Genomic DNA, 20,827 nt, shown 5'->3' on the forward strand with positions numbered 1-20,827 from the left:
ACGTACACCCTTTTATTACTTGAAATTAACAAAATGATCTTCATTGCTGTGGAGCTTTGCGCTTTAGAGCTTTGAAGCATAAGTTCGGTATATATTTTTGTAGAGCTTTAAAAGCTTTCAAGCCATTACTTCTAACTTTACAACTTCGCTTCGTATAAAGCATTCACATTACAAAGCCTTTTACATTCGGCTCTTACAAAACTCTTAGATATGTTTATGAGTTTTAAAGCATAAAATCGGTATGAAATTTTGTTGAGCTTTGAAAGCTTTTTAGGTGGAAGCCATTAATTCTTAACTTTTAAGCTTGACATTACTAAACTTTCTTCATCAGCTTTTATAAAGCTCTTAGCTAAGTATATTCCCGCTTTCGAGACGTATTGCTTGCGTCCCTTCTCCAGTTAAATACTTTCGTAACACTTTACGTCTCAAATACGCATTAGCGTCAATCAGTTTAGGTGTTAAAACTCTTTATTTTTATTCCGCGTATTATTATTCTAAGCAATTATTGTCTTGCAAATTAACCTCCCTAGAATTATGGCAGATTTATTTTTCTAATCACTAAAAATAAATTTTCGCATTTATCAGTCAACTGTTAAATTTAATTTCCTCAAGAAATCGCACAATAGCGCAAAAGAAATAAACAAACAGCCAAAGACAAATAAACAGTTTCGATGGCGCACATCTAAAAGTTTAATGAAGCGCAAGAGAAAATCACTCATCGAACGCAATTCATTAAAAACTGTATTGCATGGCAAATCCAAACATAACCCCACATCGGGCGCTTCTACTTCATCGCCTTCAGACACTTAACCAAATAACATCGATATAATTGAACTACATAAATTGCAAGCGTGCACTGTTGCGAAAGTGCAGTTGAAAAAACGTCCATCAATTGAGACATCGCGCGACGCACCAGCCGAATCTACACCGATAATACGCGCCCTCATTTCGCCTGCTATGCGGGCGCCGCTTCTGCCCGCTGGTGACGCGCTGTGCTCCCTTCGCTCACAAATTATCGCAATGCAATGTGATTATCACTCCGCCCGTCAGCAGTCGGAGTACGTGCGCACTTGTAAGCGCACACTGCGAGTGTCTCTCCGTGCTGACTGAGTAGCAAGAGTGACCGCGTCGTCAGCTCGAGTTGCGATGTGCTCGTAAAGCGCTTCACAAAAGCGATCTTGTCAATTTTGCCGCCGGCCTCAAAACTGTTAACAACAACCACATCGCTTGAGCGCTGCTGTTATTGTTTTTGTTTTCATGGACGTGGCGTGCTCGTAACTTCTTCACCGCTAGCTGAACTCCGCTTCGCTCAGCGCCACCTCATGCCGCGCTACACTTGTGCACTGCTGCAGCCATCAAACGCTCCGCTCGGCTTAATTCAGTTCATTTCAGTTTTGTCGTAGCCATACGTTCACGCTACCGTCAGTTGAATTTCTACCCGCAAAGCGTTCGCGTGTTGAAAAGCGGTGCATAGCGACGACGGTTCGGCGAACAGTTAATACATTATCGTTACTTTCGTCTGGCGTTTGCTTCGGGCAGGCAGGCATTGGCAGATACGAAATCGAACACATAGCTCACTATTTGACATTTCGGCAATTGTCCGTCCGTCAATGCCAAGGCGGGCGTAGAAGAGTTGACCGAATTTCGCTTACGTTTTCGCATAATTTTGATTCAATTACGCCGCGCGGTGTTATTGTTTTCGCTGTTGTTTTGCGAAAGCCTAAAGTGACCCTGTGGTGGCATTGTCGCTTGCGCGTCAGTGAAACTCGTTGAAGTGATCAGAATTCCAAAAAGGAATTGCGGAGAGCAGAGCAGTAAATTGTATAATTTCTCAAACGTGAATGCGAAGTGAAATGCGAAAGTGGATTGAGCAAAATTGTGAAAAAGTCGAAACATTGTTCGAAAACATATCTGAAATACGTGTAAACTGAAGAGATCGCGGCAAAAAGTGAAAACAAAGTGAAATTTGCATTGCTATTCCGCTGCTGTGATATGTTTTGATTTCGAATTGCAGTGAATTACTCAATAAATATTATAAACATTTTCAATTTCTTATGTATTCTGTATCTATTGTGGGAGTGTCGAAACAGTTTCGAAATCAAGATTGGGTAAAAATGCATGTATCTCTTTAGAGACGCGAGTACTTTATTCGCTTGCAAATAGTGCCTGTTCAAAACATAGAGATTCCGTTTGCTCATTTCAAACCCTTTCATTTGCTCTGTTCTCTTGGTACTAGCCATGGCATAGTTTTTATGGTAATATTCGCTCGAGCACTTTGGGATCAGTTCTATATGATGAGATCTTCCACTTTCGAGCTGTCGAGAGGCGAATATCCTTGAATATAACACTAACTGGGTTAATACCAATCTGTTACAGCTGGTCATAGATTATTCTAACGAATTTGAAGGCATTTCAAAAAGCTTTGAGACATTTTGAGCGAATATGAAATACCCACCTTTTTTGTATTATTTATTTTTGGTTTTTTTACTAAAACCCAGATTTTTGACATTGTTTGATTAAATATTTTCCATTAGTCACTGATCACGCTTGGCTTATCGTAAACATTTTTTTATGCAAAATTTAATACAAAATAAAAAAAATATGTGTTTGTGTTTGTTTGTTTGATTGTTTCGCTAATTATAGCGTTTTTATAATTCATTAATATTTCTCTTGGCCTTTGGCTCCACGAAATAAGTTGTGATTAAGTTGAGAGGCCGTTATTTATAAAGTTTATTTATAAACTGTTAGTAAAAATGCTAAATAATGTTATTTAATCAATAATTGCAAAAGTTATGCAATATTTTTTTATAAAAATATTCATTAATAGACGTATCTCATATACTTTGTGCACCTAGTCAATTAAATAATATATAATATATACACACATAAATTTCTTGTTGTATATAAAAGTTACTAATTTCGAAAATATTTATTGCGAATGCCGCCTGAGGCGGTGAAAAATGAACATTTGACATTTTTCAAATTAAGTTTTTTCTATAAATTACTGATAATTATGATAACTACGCTTGTGACTACGCTACACTCACAAAGCGCGCTCTCTCCAGCAGCGAGTCAACGGCTCGACGGGTAGTTGCTGCGTCCAGCGCCAAATATGAAAAGTGACAGCTTTCAAATGTTGTTTTACATGATTTTCACTGGAAGTTGATTACTTCGGTAACACCTACACAAACACATGCTCGATCATGTGTAATTAAATGCCCACACGGCAGCGTTCCGCGCCTTCTCGCATGTGTGTGTGCGTGTGTTTAATTAAGTGTTGTAAGTGACAGTTTTCGTTGCAAAATGCAATTTACATCTCACTCGAAACGGTTGAAGCGGCGGCGAAGAGTCGCTGCAAAAAATGTATTAATCAATTAATGAACAATGCCGCAGCTAGGAAGTTGGCCGCACGCCGTAGTGACTGTCAATTAAAACGGAAATTATTCGAACGAAACAGGGAGGAAATTTGAAAACTGTAGATACAAAAGAAAACAATGAAGGCGCACTTTTTTTAAGCGCTTAGTTCAAACAAACACGGGAACAATTAAAAAATTAATTAAACGAACCCTGTAGGAAAGTGTCTGCATCAGTGCAAAGTTCTGCGAAAGCTCTTCAGAAGAGGTGATAAAGGCTGTTCTCACTGCTCGAAAACCAATTCCAAAAAGCTTTAGCTAAAGTTTTTGGAGAAAAAAATTTGAATATTCCGGCGACACAGCCTCGAACAATATGGTTCTAAAGTTTAGCAGATTGGAACTCGTTTTCTTTGATGGAAGGCCCTAACCTTTGCTTCGTTGCTGAAAGTAACAAGTGGAATAAATTGTACACATGTTTGCTGTTTGTGTTGCAAAGTTTGCTTTGCGTATTTTACGGCGTAATAACGCACGCATCTGTTTCATATCGTCTCTCGCTTGCACCTGTCCTGCGCCGCGCCCACTTTACCGTCTTCGTATTGCTTCTTCGGGTGCTCATCAAGCACACCCACTGTGCTTCACGATCTCGATACTCGCTGTAGCATAGATGCTCTGCTAAGCTATAAAAATATACATATTTAGTCAATATATTGCAACAATAAAAACAATACTATAAAAATTAAATAATTTGAACGATCGGCGGTCAATCTATGCTTTTACTCTTCCGACAGGCGATTTTTTAAGTAGAGTTGTCTAAGGGGAGGGTTATATAAGGTTTGGAAATTTGGTGTGTTACATACATACAAATATGGATACATAGAACACAAGGTGTTAATTGAAGAGTTAAAAAAAAATGAGTTCTAAAATTTTACACATAAATTTGTGTATACGAAAGTGCGACTCTGCTATTCATGTATATATATATTTGGATGCCTATACATATAGATATAATGAAAACTAAAATTAAAATTGCTGAAAATGTATAATTTTAGAAAACTGAATTTTATAAAAATACATATCTCTTTCTTCACACCTCCCCGTTTACCAAAAACATTTCGGTGAAATATGCTTCCAACTGTTTGTTTAGTTTTATCTCTTTGATGATTCCACTTCCAATCACTTTGTACACACTTTCGCAAATTAATTATTGTAATTAAACGCCCGCACTTTATTATGCCAACAAAAAAAAAAATAATAATTCTATCTGCTATGTATACACACACCTAATTCGCATTTCGATTTCGAAATTAAATATTTTTGTGTATTGCCTTTAATGCTTTTGGCTTTATCTATCGCAGCCCACTGCTTTTGCTGCGCAATTGGAATGTACCGTTAGAATTTAACAGTGAGCATGGAAACTCACTTTATTCTACATTTACTTTTATTCAGATATATAGACATTATAAATTTGGGCAATAAAATATATGAAAATATGTATGCAAGTGTGTCGCTTAGTTCGGTATTATAATGAGGTAATAGTGGAAATATTCTGTCTGGCGGCGCAAAATGAACACACCTTGCCATTTGTGATATATTTATCACTAATGATAATGATAATTTTAGATTTCGATAGCAGATTTGCTGGATTTTGTAAGATTTCATAGGTCTACAGTACACCAGATATTTCTTGCTTACTTGTTTCTAAGTAAGATCGCTTCAGTGAACGTTGAAAGACAATTTAGTCAATTGTTATCCAATCAAAAAGAACATATAATAAATGTAGCTAGCAGAGCCTTGTCTTGATCATTCGATCTCTCCAGATAAATATGTATTTCTATCTATTAGCTTGTGGGCTACTGTAACTTGTACTGTAGGTGTGATCACCAGAACTATAGACAAATTTCATCCAAATATCATGTTATATTATCATTGTTTAAACTATCCAAACTCTACTTATGGACCCTCATGGACCGATAAACTTGCCAAGGGTGCTATGATTAGTCTATCCTCACTCATAATGAGTATGCTCTGTTTGCGAGATTTTTCTCTTAGCCGCTAACGTGACGATCGGTCAGTTTAACAAGAACGCCATTCAGATTTGCATTCCAGTAATCAATAAAAAATCAATACTATGCAGTCCGAGTGTACTTTGTATCATGCTCTTCGCTATAAATTCATTCAAGTGTGAATTGACGTGCTAAGTTCGGGTGTGTAGTCCCACTTTTCTATGCGCTCGGCATACTGATTTGCAAAAACGCTGATAACTGGAATATACAATTCTAAGCAAACACTATACACGCGCATATGTATGTATATATGTATGTGTATGAAGGCATATGCAATTGGAAATGCAAAAATAAATACCCGAAACGACCTCCCCGGATGAGTTCAATTAAAATGATCCGATCGCTGGCATGTTAATCTGTATGCTATCTATGTGTGCATCTACAACCATTACACACGCTAGTTGTGCTTGTTATTGCTGTTGCCTCGAAGTGTTGATTTACGTCAGATGCAAGCGTTTTCACAACAACAAAAAAGTAAAACAAAAAAAAAGTAATTTGTAATTAAAACTACACACACGGTTGAAGTCTCATATTAGGGAGTATATGGAGGTGTGTGTTTGTAGACTTATCAAGAGATAGTGTATAAATTTCTATTAAATTGCGGTGATAATGGTGTGTAGTAAGGGAAATAAATAGGTGTGACAATTACAAAAACACTAAGCACCATTGGCGACAACATGTGCTGATTACACAAGCCACAGTATACAGTACACAGTAGTATTGAAAAATATGCGAACCAATACGAGTTAATCAATTTTAATTCTTAATTGTTGTCTTTATTGGTGTTGCAATTAAAAGTGACATTGAAGCGTCACAATGCGTTTAAGCTGTAATTGAATGCAAAATTTGAATGAGAAAAGAAATAAAGAATAACCGAAGCGCATATTAACGCTTCGGCGATTAAGTTTGAACGCATTTTTTTGCTCATTCATACGCATACGGCTTGGGTCACTGAATAATAAATGAGTGACGTACAGCGTTTCATGCGTAAATCATTTCAATATTTATCGATTTACCTTAACTAAATGGAGAATTCATTAAAAGTCATTCGTTAATATCAAGAAATCGTGAGTTTCTTTTGATGCCTTTAGGCCTCACTCCTAGTAACTACTGCACTTAATACTTTCTAACACATGCTGTGTGACAATATGAATATTCATGAGGAAAAAGATTTATTTTTTATAGCTAACGGTATGCGCCGTGACGTATGATTACCCCAAATGGCAAGCATCATTCAGAATCTGTTAGAATTGCAGTTGCAGCACTGTTTATAAGGCAACCGAACTTTTTGTTGTGTTATTTGAGCACTTTTTTTCGAAATGCTATCATAACCCCTGCCCACACATCTCACCTCGTGTTTATGACTTTGCTCATTTGCTTGTGTCACTCGAAAACCGTTAAATTTGCATTGCAAATTAAATGACACAACCGAATTGTTACTACTATTACGTCTGCGCGCTAAGCTCTTTGCTCTTTTTTTCATATCGCGTCTCGCCTGTATTGTCGCAATTTTTTTAAGAATTCTTCTTCGTTTTTCAACACTTTGGCAGCTCAGTGGCGGTAACTGGTACTGCGTGTGTCGTAAATGACGCAAAACAGCTCAATCTGTTTACGTTGCTTCTTCTTCTTCCTCACTTTTTTATTATCATTTTATTACTATTAGTTAGCACTTTATTTGCTGTATAATTAATTTAAACCCTTTTTCTGATCGAAAAACAATTTAATGTGATGAACAAGCAATTAGAAAACACCATTTATGGGCATGGTCAACTAACGAAATTTATTACTTTCGGTTTCAACTAACGAAATTTATTACTTTCGGTTTTTGGCGGCGCTGATGAGAGAAAATAAACGCATTTTCCGCTTTGACTGTCGGAATTTTGTGCTTTTGCAGTTTGCGAAGCTTTTGAGCTTTCACTTTATAAGACGAAATGAAAGCATTCGGATTTTTTATGCTTTTTCAACTCAAATTGTTCAAAAAATATTTAAAATACTGCTGCTGGAGCTCCCTTTTAACTGGACAAACTGACTGAATTAAGCACGTTTGCTATTAATATCGAAATCGCTTTCTTAATCCTCTTTTGGCGCCAATCGCCCATTGCCACAACATATACGTTACCATTTCTGGACTTGATAATTCTTTTTTATGTTGTTGTTATTGCTGCGACGTGAGACAGCATACGGCAAGTAATAGCGCTTAGAACATTGAATCAAATATCGTTCGTAGAAATCTATTAATAACTGTAGTGGACTTGAGCGGCTTACAGCAAATATGGAGCGCTCACGCAACAGTAGCAGCCGTTAGAGTCAACGTGGGTGGCGATTTCACTTCGACCTCAAGTACGCCATCGAAAATTATTGCAAAAATTAAAATTATTTGTGAATGTGAAATAAAATTCAATTGAAAGTGCTCCTCACTTCGTGCGCGCGCTACACTCACATGGCTCAGGCGATATTTTGACGAAATGCCAACGGTTTCTGGCAGTCGAAATGCCCAGCCAACCATTTAAGGCGCGTCGACGCATTAGCTATGCGTTAAAAGCGTTTGTATTAGTTGTATTGAAATTTCTGCGATATTTCAATTTGTTTCTCCTTTTTCCTCCGCTGCTTGCATCGCATTTTGGCAAGACGAGTTGGGGCCAGCGGTTGCCGTGCTGCATTGCTTGTTGCACAAATGCCGTCGCCGCACCTCAGGTGATAAAATATTAGTGTTGCCGCTTGGTTGCTTGGTGATGGCTTGGCGGCTGCAAGTCAAGAAATGTCAAATCGTGTAATATTCTTTGGTATTTGGTAATTTAATATTTTTACGATGTTGCAATCTGCAACGCGCGCTCTACACTAACTGCTGTTGACTTGACGCATGCGCGTACGAATTGCTAATGCGATGTTATGACGTGGTTATTGTTAATGGTTTTTTCATATATGCGCAGCTAATTGCCAAGAGTCACCAGTTTTAACTGGGGTTTGGTCCTAACGCACCTAATTCTTAGACGAAAGGTCACTTAAAGAACGCTTATTTTATTAAGATCCACTTAGATCAAATATATCGCATTATCTAGGTGGTAGAATCGGTCCTTCAGGGTGTCCGTATTGATATAAAGCGAGAAATAATCACCGAATGAGTAACACAATTTTAAAAAAACTGCCTTTTCGTATTAGAAAAACAAACGGAGTGGAGTTTAAGCGTTCGATCTCCGCGAAGTTTAGGAGTTTCCTCAACATGTTTAAATTCTTAAGCACTCTCTTAAAGACGGCGTGTTTTCGAATGTCATGCAAACTGAGTCATTAGTGTCTCAGTAATCGCCTTCATGTTCACGCCCACTAAATACATACAGGCATAATTGAAACAGACATTATCAGCGCTGAGTGAGGCATTGTGAAATATAAAAAAAAGTTTATTTATTTACGAACATTATTTGCGTTTAGAATTCTCCGGGGTTTTTCTTCAACGCCAAGAATTTGCTGAATAAACAGTTGTTGTTGGAATTGTAAAGTCACCAGCAAATTTCGCAGTAAACAGCTACAAGACGCGGTTGAGTAATAAAAACATACAGCTGGGAATTTCGAAAATAATTCAGATTCCAGAACTTCATTCAACATCGACAGTGTAATGCAATAATACAGTGTAATAAAATGTTTAACTCGCGATGGAGTGACAACTTGCGGTAACTCAATTAAAGTTCAGATATTTTTAAGAGAAAACAGAAGATAATTTGTGTAGCGGTGAAATAAAGAAGTGAAGTGAGAACAACGAACGTGAAGCGAGACAGTTCCGCCGTGTTTGTGCGCGTGAATGTGACAATGTCTTTGTGCGCTTACCCGCAAGTCCGCATTTACGAAGATTTCGATAAAATGAGCGCCAAAGAGGTGTACTACAACGAAGCCGGCAACAAGGTCACCGTCAAGCTGCTGCACTTCCCTGATGTGCCGCCCGAGGAGGTGGACAATATGAAGTTCGACGACGACGCCGATTACGCTGAAGAAGCAGTCGAGGCAGTCGAGATGGCACACACCAATTGCAAGCAGTGCTGCGTGCATCGAGACAGCGATGGCGTTGACTCGTCTTTGATGAATGGAATACCACACATGAAATGTGCGAAAACTGATGCGGAAGATGACGATCCTGAGGAGGAGGAAGATAATGATCCCGAAGAGGATGAGGCCGATGGCGATGAGACCGCCGAACGTGAGGCTGATGAGCTGTCACGTCCACACTCACCGGCACTGCCGATGCCCGCGCATTCACACCCGCATCACTTGCACCAGCATAGCCACTCCGTGCCAAGTAAGAAGATCTTTCGCAAGAAGTCCACTGGCAGTCAGGCGCACACGCGCAAGTGCAGTATCGCCTTTGCACAGGCACATGGTCTACCGGTCAGTGCGCCACCCACCATAATGGTGCCACCACGCGCGCCGGCGACCAATGAACTCAGCGGCTGTGCGATGCGCCGCCACTTGCAACTGCAACGTCGTTCGCCATCACCACAGCAGAACTTGTGCCCTGGCTATACGCAGTACTCCAAATCGTTCCTGGAAGTTCCGCTGCCACGTGACTATGGCTATGCGTCTAGCGACGATTTAAGCTCCGAGTGGGACTCGGATGTGCCATCGATATCAGGGAGTCGCGGCCAGACGCAAACGAAAAAGGTGAGTTTCTTCAGAAGTATTGTGAAAGGGGAGAAGGAAGTGGATTTGAGTGAAAATTTTCGTAATGACTTAGTGAGCTCTTAGTGTAGTTGTGGCTTAGCGCGCGTTTTAGCTGCTAATTGCTCTAATATTATGATCACGACGTTTGCCAACAGTTGCGGATGTAAATCAGCTTTCTGTGGTGTGATTCGATCTACTGTACACAAACATTCATAGAATAACTTTATTTTAGTCTCACGTTCACCTAATACCAGCTGCGGTGTTGTGGCCAACCAATTTCTTATTAAAATTCAATTAAAGCTAAAAATAAATCTTTTATGGAAAACTTCTGCGTTAACCGAGATTGGGCCACGCGCCTTCATAAATTCCATTATTCAGTGCCATTGCCCCAGTAACACGCTCCGACGACTGCTTGCGAGCAACTGTCTCTTCCGCGCCACGTCCAACCACTCATTTATATAGGCTGATGCAGACGGCGTATGAATTAAAGATCAGTGGGCGTGTTGTGTGAAATTCCGTAGCGGAATACAGTTGAGAATTTCAAATACAATCCTTTTTATAATTTTACGAGCATTCTGTTGCCACACAGCGTGTTTCAGCTAGTTTGCATGAGAAAATACGTAAATTATGCGAGGGAAATCAATAAGCTTTTATAATGACGTCATTACAGTTGTGTGAAATATTGTAGTAGACCTTAAGATACAGAAATTTTCTTAAATATTATCGAAACGAATGCATGAAGAAATATTGACGTCTTGCAGTGAACTTTTCTTTAGATTATGGTCTCCTGCCGAAAAGGGCCAGAAATATAATTTTTTTCATTGATAGAGGAGGATCTATGTAAACTCTTCTGTGTTAAAGACTGTCATTTTCTTAGGATAAAATTATAAAGATTCAGTAACCTCCACTTCGATAGAGGAAGATGAGCGGGGAAGCATGGTACTTCACTACACTTCACTGAAATTGAGTACCTGAAATACCTTCTCTTTTGCCTATCTCGCAGAATTCATTTGGTGCGGAAAAACATTTTCATACACCTTCGTCCCACATTTTAAAAACATAACATCTGAGAGACCGTCGACATTTTGTTAGTGCCCGTCTGTGGGCTACAATATATATGCAGTGCGCAAAATGAAGACGAAGCTCGGCCATATTTCCGCCTAAGCGTAAGCGATACATTGTTGTTATTATTTTGTTGGTTGTCTACAGTCGCTTACAACTCACTTGAGTTGACAGTTGTGATGAAGACAATCCCATGTTATGACGCCTCAACTTAAAAGTTAACAACACGCGCAACAACAAATGCAACAAGCTACTTGCACTGTCACACAATGAATCGGTTGCGTCGTACTGGCGAAACGTGCTGGGCTCCACTGCTTTTACGACGTTCGTAGGTTGAGTTGTTGGTATACAATTACAACGTGAAATGAGTACAAGTTTAGCACAAAAAAAAAATAAAACAAAAAAATGAAATGAAAAAGGTAGTTAAAACGAGCGTATAATGATTTATTATGCGGATTAGACCAAAAACGGTAAATCGCGTGGTATGACGTACGTTAGACATTGTTTGGCCAAGAAAGTTGAGCTACTCGTATTTACCCCATGAAATTGTGACATGAACAAATGATGAACGGATGCAGGCTTCAAGTTGATATCATGTTAAATGCCTACATTTGTAAAACGCTAAGCGGCTGAGGTACACGTGGCTGTTTTGCTGTTGTTGTGGAGTATAAACGTGTTTGCGAATGCAAAACAGGGTGCTGGCATAGACCATTTACCAGCAATAATTAATAACAATAATTTCTTTAGTGCTTAGTTGATAGATGGCGCTGCAGGCGCTTTCGTCTTGTAATTCGTCTTGGTATTGTTTTGAAACCCTTATTGTGTCTGTTGTTTGGTGATTGTTATTTTAGCAAATATACTTTTGAATTTACTTTAGTCGGGGTTCAGTGACCCGTTTATCTAAATATACCGAAACTGCGCAGCATCTGCATTATACATTTCAAGTTCAATCTTTGGCGCCTCAGTCTGTTTTGTTTTTATCGCACTTTGTATATGAAATACACGCTTTTGCGCTCGCGGTGAGCTGGCCAGCGCTATCGCATCTAAACAAACAGCATTGTGAGCGCTCCTGTCAAACTGTTTTGCTTTTATTAGCTCTGCTGCTGAAAACGTCAACGACGTCATTACAACAGTCAGGCGTTGGGTGTACTACAGAGGGAGGGAGTTGGTTGCTGGCTTTGCGCTGCTCATTAACCGTGCGACAAGTGAAAAGCAAACGTAGTAAGTCAGTGTGGAATGCGGCGCTGCAGTTAGATATCCAGCGAGCGAGCTGTTGTTACAGCAAGTAGTTCAACAGACAGCAGGCGACGGCAGGTCGTCGGCGGAAAGCGTCGGCGCGCAACGCGCAACATGAATGCCGTAATATTCATAACAATTATAATAATGAATTATTTTCATTTTTTCTCTTGCTGTTTTCTGTTGTTGTTTGCCATTTTAGTATTTTTTGCACTGTTCTAAATAAATACATTTCCAACACAGCGCATGGGGCGGCTAGCTGCGAGGCGAGCGCTCGCCTGGTTGCTTGTTTAAAGTTTCATCCGCGCGTCTGCTGGTTAGTAGCTTTTCTCCAGCGTTTAGTGGCACACTTGGCCAACGGATACTAGCGTTTCAGAAATCTTCAGCGAAAAATAAAATCCAGAAAATTTTCAAACACAGAAAATTTGTTTTTCGAAGTTAATATAAAATTTCGTTATTGCGGTATCTGCATGCTTCAACAACGGCGCAACGGTTTCCGTTCAAAAATTTCTACATCGTTTTTCTTGCCGTTCGTGCGTGGTCGCTTAAGGCGTGGCAAGCATGTGTTAAACAATTTGTTTTTAATTAAAGAATTTCTATTATGCGGCCTGTACGAGACGCCAGAGAAGTTTAAGGTGGGTCTCCTACATTTTACTCATACTTATATGACATATGTGGAGTCAATGAGCCAATAATTTAAATGGTAGGAAGTGGATTGGAAGGCTGGGGTTGCGATTATAGTTGTCAATGATGCTAAGAGATCGGCTTAAACCTATAAAGTAGTAATCCGGGAAGCTTGTGAAAAAGGCTCTTATTGAAAACAGTACAGAGATAGCTGCTTAATCATCATTCTAGTTAGTAACTTACTGAGCTTAAGGCCATTATTCACTGGACTCCAACAATTGGAGGCATTGTGATTAGAAGGGTTCTCAACTCGGATATGACGCTGTCTGTGGCCAATCTTGAAATCTTGTTTGCTTCTTATTCATATATACAAATCCTTAAGCCGTTCGACTTCTATTGAACTATATGTATAACCATACTATCCAGTTGTGCAAGACCAGTTTTAGTAAAAGCCCACAAATGTATCATAGTTCTAAACTCGGCTAATTTGTCTCTCTAAGCATTACTAAAGTGAAAATATTTATTTATGAAGTCTAATGGGTCTTCAATGGATTAATATTCTTAAGATTCTGCATTGGCAGATAAATTGGTAGTGATCTGATTTCTCATGTCTTGTCTAAGTGCTAGTCTAAGTGAGTTCATCTTTAGTCTAAATAAATACATTTTGTGTTTTTTCTATTTTGAACAATAGAGTAAGCAATCTTCTGTATCGAAATCCACCAAATATTTATAATATCTACGAGTCTATTTTGTTCTGTTTAGATAAACACACGTCTGCCAGGTACTTAAAGCACCACATATTGATACTTATACTCATGAGTACATAAAATACATAATATTACGGAGTACATAGGTGTTTCGAAACATGAAAGTATGAACACCCCGCCAACGGCGCCGTCGTCGATAATGAGTGTTATTTGCACACCGCCGAGTTGTTTTGCGTCACTGTTCATGTTTGATTTAGAGAGTATGTGAGGAGAGCGGGGAGTATGACGCAAGAGAATGTGCTTTGAAAAGAAAAAGAAGCTGAAGTCTGTTTGCGCAGACCGAGCTTGAAAACAGTGCGGCATGTGACAGTCGTCGTATGGAATTCCCAAGATTCCTGAAATTATTTGAAGTCAGAAAGTGTCACAGCGTGTTGGTGTTGAGCGTTCTGCCATACGCGTTGGCATTTGGAGAGCTCTGAATGACGAAATTATGTCGCGTGTTCATAAAACAACTATTTTCACAGCTGAAATGTGAATGTCAATCAATTTGAACATATTAACTAGAATATTTTACTTTGCCCTTCTATTTATTTGCTCAACATAAACAAACACTAATTTGTTTCGTTTCTTCTCATTCTCATTTCAGGTAAATATGAAAATCCCTGAAGGCTCATTGCGTGAATTGACGCTGCCGAAAAACATTCCGCAACACTTGCGTAAGTACACTGACCGTCTCACTCGCCGGTGCGCCGCCGCCCGCTGCTGGGCCGCTCCAGCACGATTTGCACACATTACAGCCAATTTACCGCGTTCAACATTTTCGCTTTTTTGTTGCAATCTCTCGCCACAATTGAAGTCAATTTGCTCAATTCATTAGCGCCAGCAGCAAAAGTATATGTCGACGACGCGTTGATGTTGCGGCGTGACGGTTATCAACTTGTGCACGCCTTGCTGGTGTGCCTTTCGCTGCTGCAAAACCACTTAACGTCGTTCTCCCAGGCGCGACGTGTGCGCGCACAAAAATAATACATTACTAATTTAATAAATTTACTGGACGCTAAAAAACGCCACTTATTGTATATAAAAATGCATAGGTTTCTATTTTTACGTCGGTTGCGATCAGGCGCTCACGTCGTGACATTTCTTTTTTTCGACGCGTCAAGATTTTTTAGAATACACTTTTTGACTATTAAAAGAGCAATTACTAAGAGTAACAAGCCTGATTGGTACACTTGATCACAAGCTAGAGTCCACTCTTGCAAATACTGAAAGAGATTTGCAAATTAAATGTGGAGAGCCTTGGACTGATTGAAAGATGGGGAGAGGTTGACTTAAAGGGAGAGATAGAAGGTCAGAAAGAGACATGAAATGGGGGATAGAGAGACAGAGAGGGGCACAGAGAGTTTCAGTTCCCTACCTGAAGCCTGGAGCTTCAGACATAGATAGATAAAGGAAGAGAGATAGAGGGCGCTTTGGAGTTTTGCGATGGTCCTGTAGCGCCTGTCTTAGGGCAAGCGCCGCGCTCTATAAGTGTGCCTAAGCAGAATTGCCTATTGTAATTCAAGTAGGGCTTTCTGATATCCGGTTTCGAGATACTCCTTTTGTTTGTGATGATTAATGGTTATATTTGCAAAGTAGGTATTTGAATGATCGTAATGAGAAAGTGTTTCCTCACGTCATTGTAGCCAACAGCAAGTCTAACAAGTCAGCTAGCCAGTCGCTAAATCATCGCTTATAAAAGTATTCAAAAGCTGTCCATTTAGCGGCGTCATAAGTCAATTGCACTCGAACTACACCTACACCTTCGTCAGGCATATAATTGCCACCAGGCCAACTCACCAGCAATCAAGTCAATTTAATCAACTCAACTCTTAATCGCTGTAGCCGTCACATGCAGCGCCTGCTTGCAGCACCCAAGCCGCACTAATCAAGACTAATCCGTATGAGTGTGCTTTTTCATTTGCATAAATTTTCAAAGTTGTTGCGACAAGTTGTTTGCTGCTACCGACGCGCGCTCTGACTGACCGCTGCACAAGTCAAAAGTGCAGTTATACTCGTACAAATGTAGGCGCCTGCCGCGCCCGAACTCTGCCAAGTGCGGCACTCCTCACCTCTATGGTCTGTCCAAATGGACGGGTGTTGCTGGTTGCATATTCGACGGGCGCATTTGCTGTTGCACGCCAATTAATTGCCTAATTGGTTATGGCCTCTCTTAATTTCCGTTGCCAAGTGGCAGGTGACACATAAAACGACAGGTGGCCGCGCTCGGAATTCCTTTGTTTATCGCGGAGAGTGGTAGCGCTAGCCGTTATTGACGGCAGTATCGCATATTTCCCGCGGTAGACGAGCATTGTGATGTGATGCCGGCACAGGGTGTGCGCTATTCGATTACGTAGGCGCGCACGGCATTGGCCATGTTCACTTGTAGTGTAATACTCGAGCGCACATATACACGGCTTATTTAGCAACGGCACCGCTTTGCTTAATTAAAACAAATGAAGCGGCGGCGGTCTGGTCACGTATTGTTGCGGTGACATTTGTGTGGGCAGATGAGCGATAACGACGCGCTACAGCGGTAATTAGCACAAGCTTTAGATTGCGAACGCGCTTGAGCTACGTGCCGATGCTGATACTGGTGTATGTTTCTTTGCTTTTCCCCAGCTTTTTTGTTGATAATTTTGCAAAGACGCTGTGGCGGCGGTCGCAAATTGTAATTGACGTCAGCGTGCGCACCATATGCGTGGAAGAGCACGGGGCGACACTGTGCGTTTACCAGTCGCATTCTATGTCAATGTTGTTGTACGAGTTGGTGTTGTGTTTGCGCTCGTGTTTAGCATGACAGCTGGAGCGTAGCGTGCATGCCGCAGCGTTGCGCTTTGTTTACAGACGGATTGCGCGGTCTTCCGTTTCACACTCTCATTCAACAGGTTGCAGTTGGCCTCGACCAGATAGCGCCGTCGCATTTGTTTCGGCAATTAACAGGGTTGCACACACGCGCACTGAAAACACACCGACTCCACATGCACCTAACCACTTACCGCCTTCGAAAATAAGCAATAAAGTTGCGCGCGCACAAAACAAAATATCCGAAATGAATGGGCGAAATTTGGGCTGGACAACGCAACTACTTATTTATCGCGTCGAGTTGTAAGAAAATATTTTGGATTTGTACAATTTGATTTTGTAGCGATTGGTCGCGTGCGCACAGCTGACTTAATTACCAAACATGCAGATGACGGACTAACAGAAGCGCGCTGGGCATTAAGTTGTCATCGCCAAAATAACGAAGCGCTTGCGAATTCGGTCGGCGCTGAGCTGCTTTCAGCGCGCCCAATTAGGAGAGTTGCTGCCACAGATAAGCGATCTCCGCCTATTTGTCAGCGCTTTTTAGACAGCCTCTGGCTGAGTGATGGATTGCGTGTTTGACACGCGTAGGTATGCGAATGGCGTGTTAGACATTCTTGCCACACCAAAGCGAGCTCAGCTCCCCTTCACACCTTCGTAGAATTAATCAGCAATTGCCGAGTTTAATTGTGCACTCTCTTCTCATTAACAGCCTTCTGGTTGGCGCAAGCTACGCAATATTGTGCAATGGACGCCATTTTTTCAAACCTACAAGAAGCAGCGCTATCCCTGGGTCCAACTGGCCGGTCATCAAGGCAATTTCAAGGCCGGTCCCGAACAGGGCACCGTCCTCAAGAAGCTCTGTCCAAAGGAGGAGGACTGCTTTCGTGTGCTCATGAAGGATGTACTGCGCCCCTATGTACCGGAATATAAGGGGCAGGTGACCAGCGAGGATGGCGAATGTAAGTGCAGTATGTACGAAGATCCATAAACACAATTACCCTCTATATGAATTCAACTGAATTACAAACCATGCCGCTCATTGTTTTAATGCTGATTTTTTCTTTCGCAGTATACTTGCAGCTGCAGGACTTGCTGAGCGATTTCAATCAGCCCTGTGTCATGGACTGCAAGGTCGGTGTGCGCACCTATCTAGAAGAAGAGCTCTCCAAAGCCAAGGAGAAGCCGAAGCTTCGCAAGGATATGTATGAGAAGATGATACAGATCGATCCGGATGCACCCAGTGAAGAGGAGCACAAGGCGAAGGGTGTGACCAAGCCGCGCTATATGGTATGGCGCGAGACTATCTCAAGCACAGCCACATTGGGATTCCGTATTGAGGTGAGTGCATTGCAGCGCCAAGGTAATAATAATTAGAACTCGAACTGAAATATTTTGCACTTGCAGGGCATTAAGAAGAGCGACGGCACCAGTACCAAGGATTTCAAGACCACGAAGTCCCGTCAGCAAATCAAGCAAGCCTTTCGCGAGTTCGTCAATGGTTTTCAACATGCTATGGTAAGTGTGATCAACAAAAATACTTCGAATTGCCTAGTTATGAATTTATGCATAATACCGTTCTTTCACTGTTGTGCCTTACAGCCCCGTTACATACAACGTCTGCAGGCGATTCGTGCCACACTCGAATGCTCTGACTTCTTTCGCACACACGAAGTTATCGGCAGTTCGCTGCTGTTCGTGCACGACCACTACCACGCTAGCGTGTGGCTCATTGACTTCGCCAAAACCGTCGGCCTGCCTGAGAACCAACAGATCGACCACAGCAGCACCTGGACGGTGGGCAACCACGAGGACGGCTACCTAATTGGCATCAACAATTTAATTGAGATTTTCACCGAACTCGACGCGGAAATGGCGGCCGAGACGTCGCTAACACCATCGTCGGCCTCATCGTCGGCTTCGTTGTCGCCGAAGCGCAATTTGAGCGAATCGAATATCGACGACTCCGCGTCCGGCAGCACGATGCGCGCAGGCGAAGTAGTTCTGGAGGTAATCAAGCCAGCAAAGATCGCAGCAGTCGTTGACAATCAGCCGAAGCTCGTTGCCGACGAAGCCGGTCCAACGGCCGAGCAGCCATCTGGCAGCCTGTGCACCGATGCAAAGGCAATGGAGGGGAAAGAGTATGCGGATGACGCACAGGAGCCGCGTTGAGTCAGCGGACTTCGTGCTGCTGCTGCATGCCATTCGGATGCTCTGCAGATTTGTATGAAGAACCGAGTTCCGCCCGATGGCTTCACCCTAACCATTCAGTAGGACACTTGGAATTCCATGGATCATGGATTGTAGATCGTGGAAGATAATGAAATCATAGTTTTTAGCTGGAAATTGAATTACTCGTAAGCACGCAAGACTGAACACATAGTAATTTATTGAGTTACATACATACATACAAACATGTATTTTATATGAGCCTACACACACACACATACGAGTACATATGTATAAACCTATGTACTAAGCCCTAAGTAAATAAGAATATCAAATTAAAAAAAAAACAATCTTAAGCTAACTGCAATCACGTAAATATTAAGAAATAATTAAATTTGCATGTAAAGCAAATGTAAACGAGGATAACAACAACAACGACCGACGGACACAGCATTCATTCTGGTGAAAGCCTCGGAGATGTTGCAACTTCGATCGTAAATAATTAGAGATAGTGAATTAGTTAAGTTTAATGGTACAAGCAACAAATACTTCAAGCGACTTGAAGTGGCACAATGCGTTGCGGTAATTATATAACTGTATTATCATATCCTGCTAGCAACAAATTAATGCAACGCATAACGCTCGAACACTCAAAACGATTATTGTTTCTGTTTAATTTTTCAATTTTTTTGTTTTGAAATGTCATCATTACTCACATCAATACATACACACACATTTATGTACGCACACAATCACTATAGTTTTGTGTTAGGAAATAATTGTAAAACTTTTTAACGAGGCAATAAATTTCAATAAAACATTTGCGAAATAATGCACGGAACGCTTTATTAATACGTAATACTGTGAAGTGGTAAGTAAACAATGGCAAAAAATTATAATACGTATTACGTATCGAAAACACAGACTTAGTTTTAGATATGCTCTTTTTATTGTAGGTATTGAAATACCCTTTCATTTGACATCAAAATTATTAAAATCGCTTAAGATTTACCAGAGTTATGAGCATTCAAAGTGTAGGTTTCATGTGTATGAGAATTCTCACCACCGATTTTCTCACATTTGGATGGGCGTAAAAAGGTTAATTAAGCCGTAAAGTGTTAATATTTTTTGCTCTTAATTTAATTTGAATGTCTATTAATGAGAAACAAGTTAGAAATTGTATTAATTTTGGCTAATTCTATAAGAAATTTCGATTTCAAAAACCTTCTAAAAAAATTTTCATTTCCAATTTTCACCCATTTGCATTCCTAAAATATAACAATGTATACATGAAAATGGTGTAGAATTCTCCGGGCTACTCGAATATATAAACTTTTTTACTAACTTCCGGGCTTGATCAAATTTTATTGTCAAAAAACACGATTTTTAAACTCAAACTGTCGCATATAAGTGTTAATAATTAATATATTTGAAGAGTTAGAATTCTACAAAGTGTCTCAGAAGATGTGCAATTTCTCAAAGAATAAGTTAGCAAAAAAAATTTCATCAAAATTCGCATTAAAACCGATGTTTTGCACAATTTTCACTTTGCAACTGAAATGACACACGTATGTATGTAGGCCATTGCAAAAACATTAATTTTTTCAGAAATTTTGCCCTCGTGCATATGCTACACTTTTCACTTGCGCCACACACTGCCACACCATTGAGTGCACACTGGGGTGTGGTTAAACCTTAATAACTTTTGAACGGTGGCATCTAGGCGGATTTGGTAAAAAGTGGGTGGAAGGGGAACACTTGGACTATAAGTTGGGTAGAGGTGTGAAAATTCCCTTTCATATAACACCAAAATCATCAAAATCGGATTAGATTCAAAGGAGTTATTACCATTCAAAGTCTTGGTACTGTCCAATGCTCTGCTCTGCTCACCTGGGCAGCGCAGCGCGATTTGTGTGATTTTTCAAATGTGCCAAATTGGCGATTTCTACTAAGCGCCCAGAAATCAGACATGAGCAGTAGGTGGATGCCGGAAAAAAATTTCTAGTACATGTAAATATGTATGCTGGCTGGCAAATATATATGTGCGTACGTATGTATGTGACCGGGGATATATATGTGCATATATCTTGTGCACCTGAAGCCACCTGACAACGGAAGCCAT

At 40.6% G+C, this 20,827-nt stretch overlaps 1 protein-coding gene across 6 annotated transcripts in view; it reads left to right on the top strand.

The window, feature by feature from the left end:
- LOC105212693 (inositol-trisphosphate 3-kinase A) overlaps positions 1 to 19,541 on the top strand; it is a 60,288-nt gene extending 40,747 nt beyond the window's left edge. For 2 of the 6 annotated variants that reach the window (XM_029040477.2, XM_054231485.1), the window contains exons 3-6: positions 17,249 to 17,507; positions 17,609 to 17,877; positions 17,944 to 18,054; positions 18,139 to 19,541. In XM_029040477.2, coding sequence (XP_028896310.1) covers positions 17,249 to 17,507; positions 17,609 to 17,877; positions 17,944 to 18,054; positions 18,139 to 18,708 — 1,209 coding nt within the window. In that variant the 3' untranslated portion in view covers positions 18,709 to 19,541. Of the gene's footprint in view, positions 1 to 1,176; positions 1,960 to 8,842; positions 10,064 to 12,669; positions 12,997 to 17,248; positions 17,508 to 17,608; positions 17,878 to 17,943; positions 18,055 to 18,138 lie in introns of those variants that run through there. The other 4 variants (XM_029040473.2, XM_029040476.2, XM_029040480.2 and 1 more) reach the window with 4 other exon arrangements.
- Positions 19,542 to 20,827: the final 1,286 nt, after the last annotated feature.

The sequence above is a fragment of the Zeugodacus cucurbitae genome, chromosome 5 (genome assembly GCF_028554725.1).
Source record: "Zeugodacus cucurbitae isolate PBARC_wt_2022May chromosome 5, idZeuCucr1.2, whole genome shotgun sequence".
NCBI classification, from domain to species: Eukaryota; Metazoa; Arthropoda; class Insecta; order Diptera; family Tephritidae; genus Zeugodacus; species Zeugodacus cucurbitae.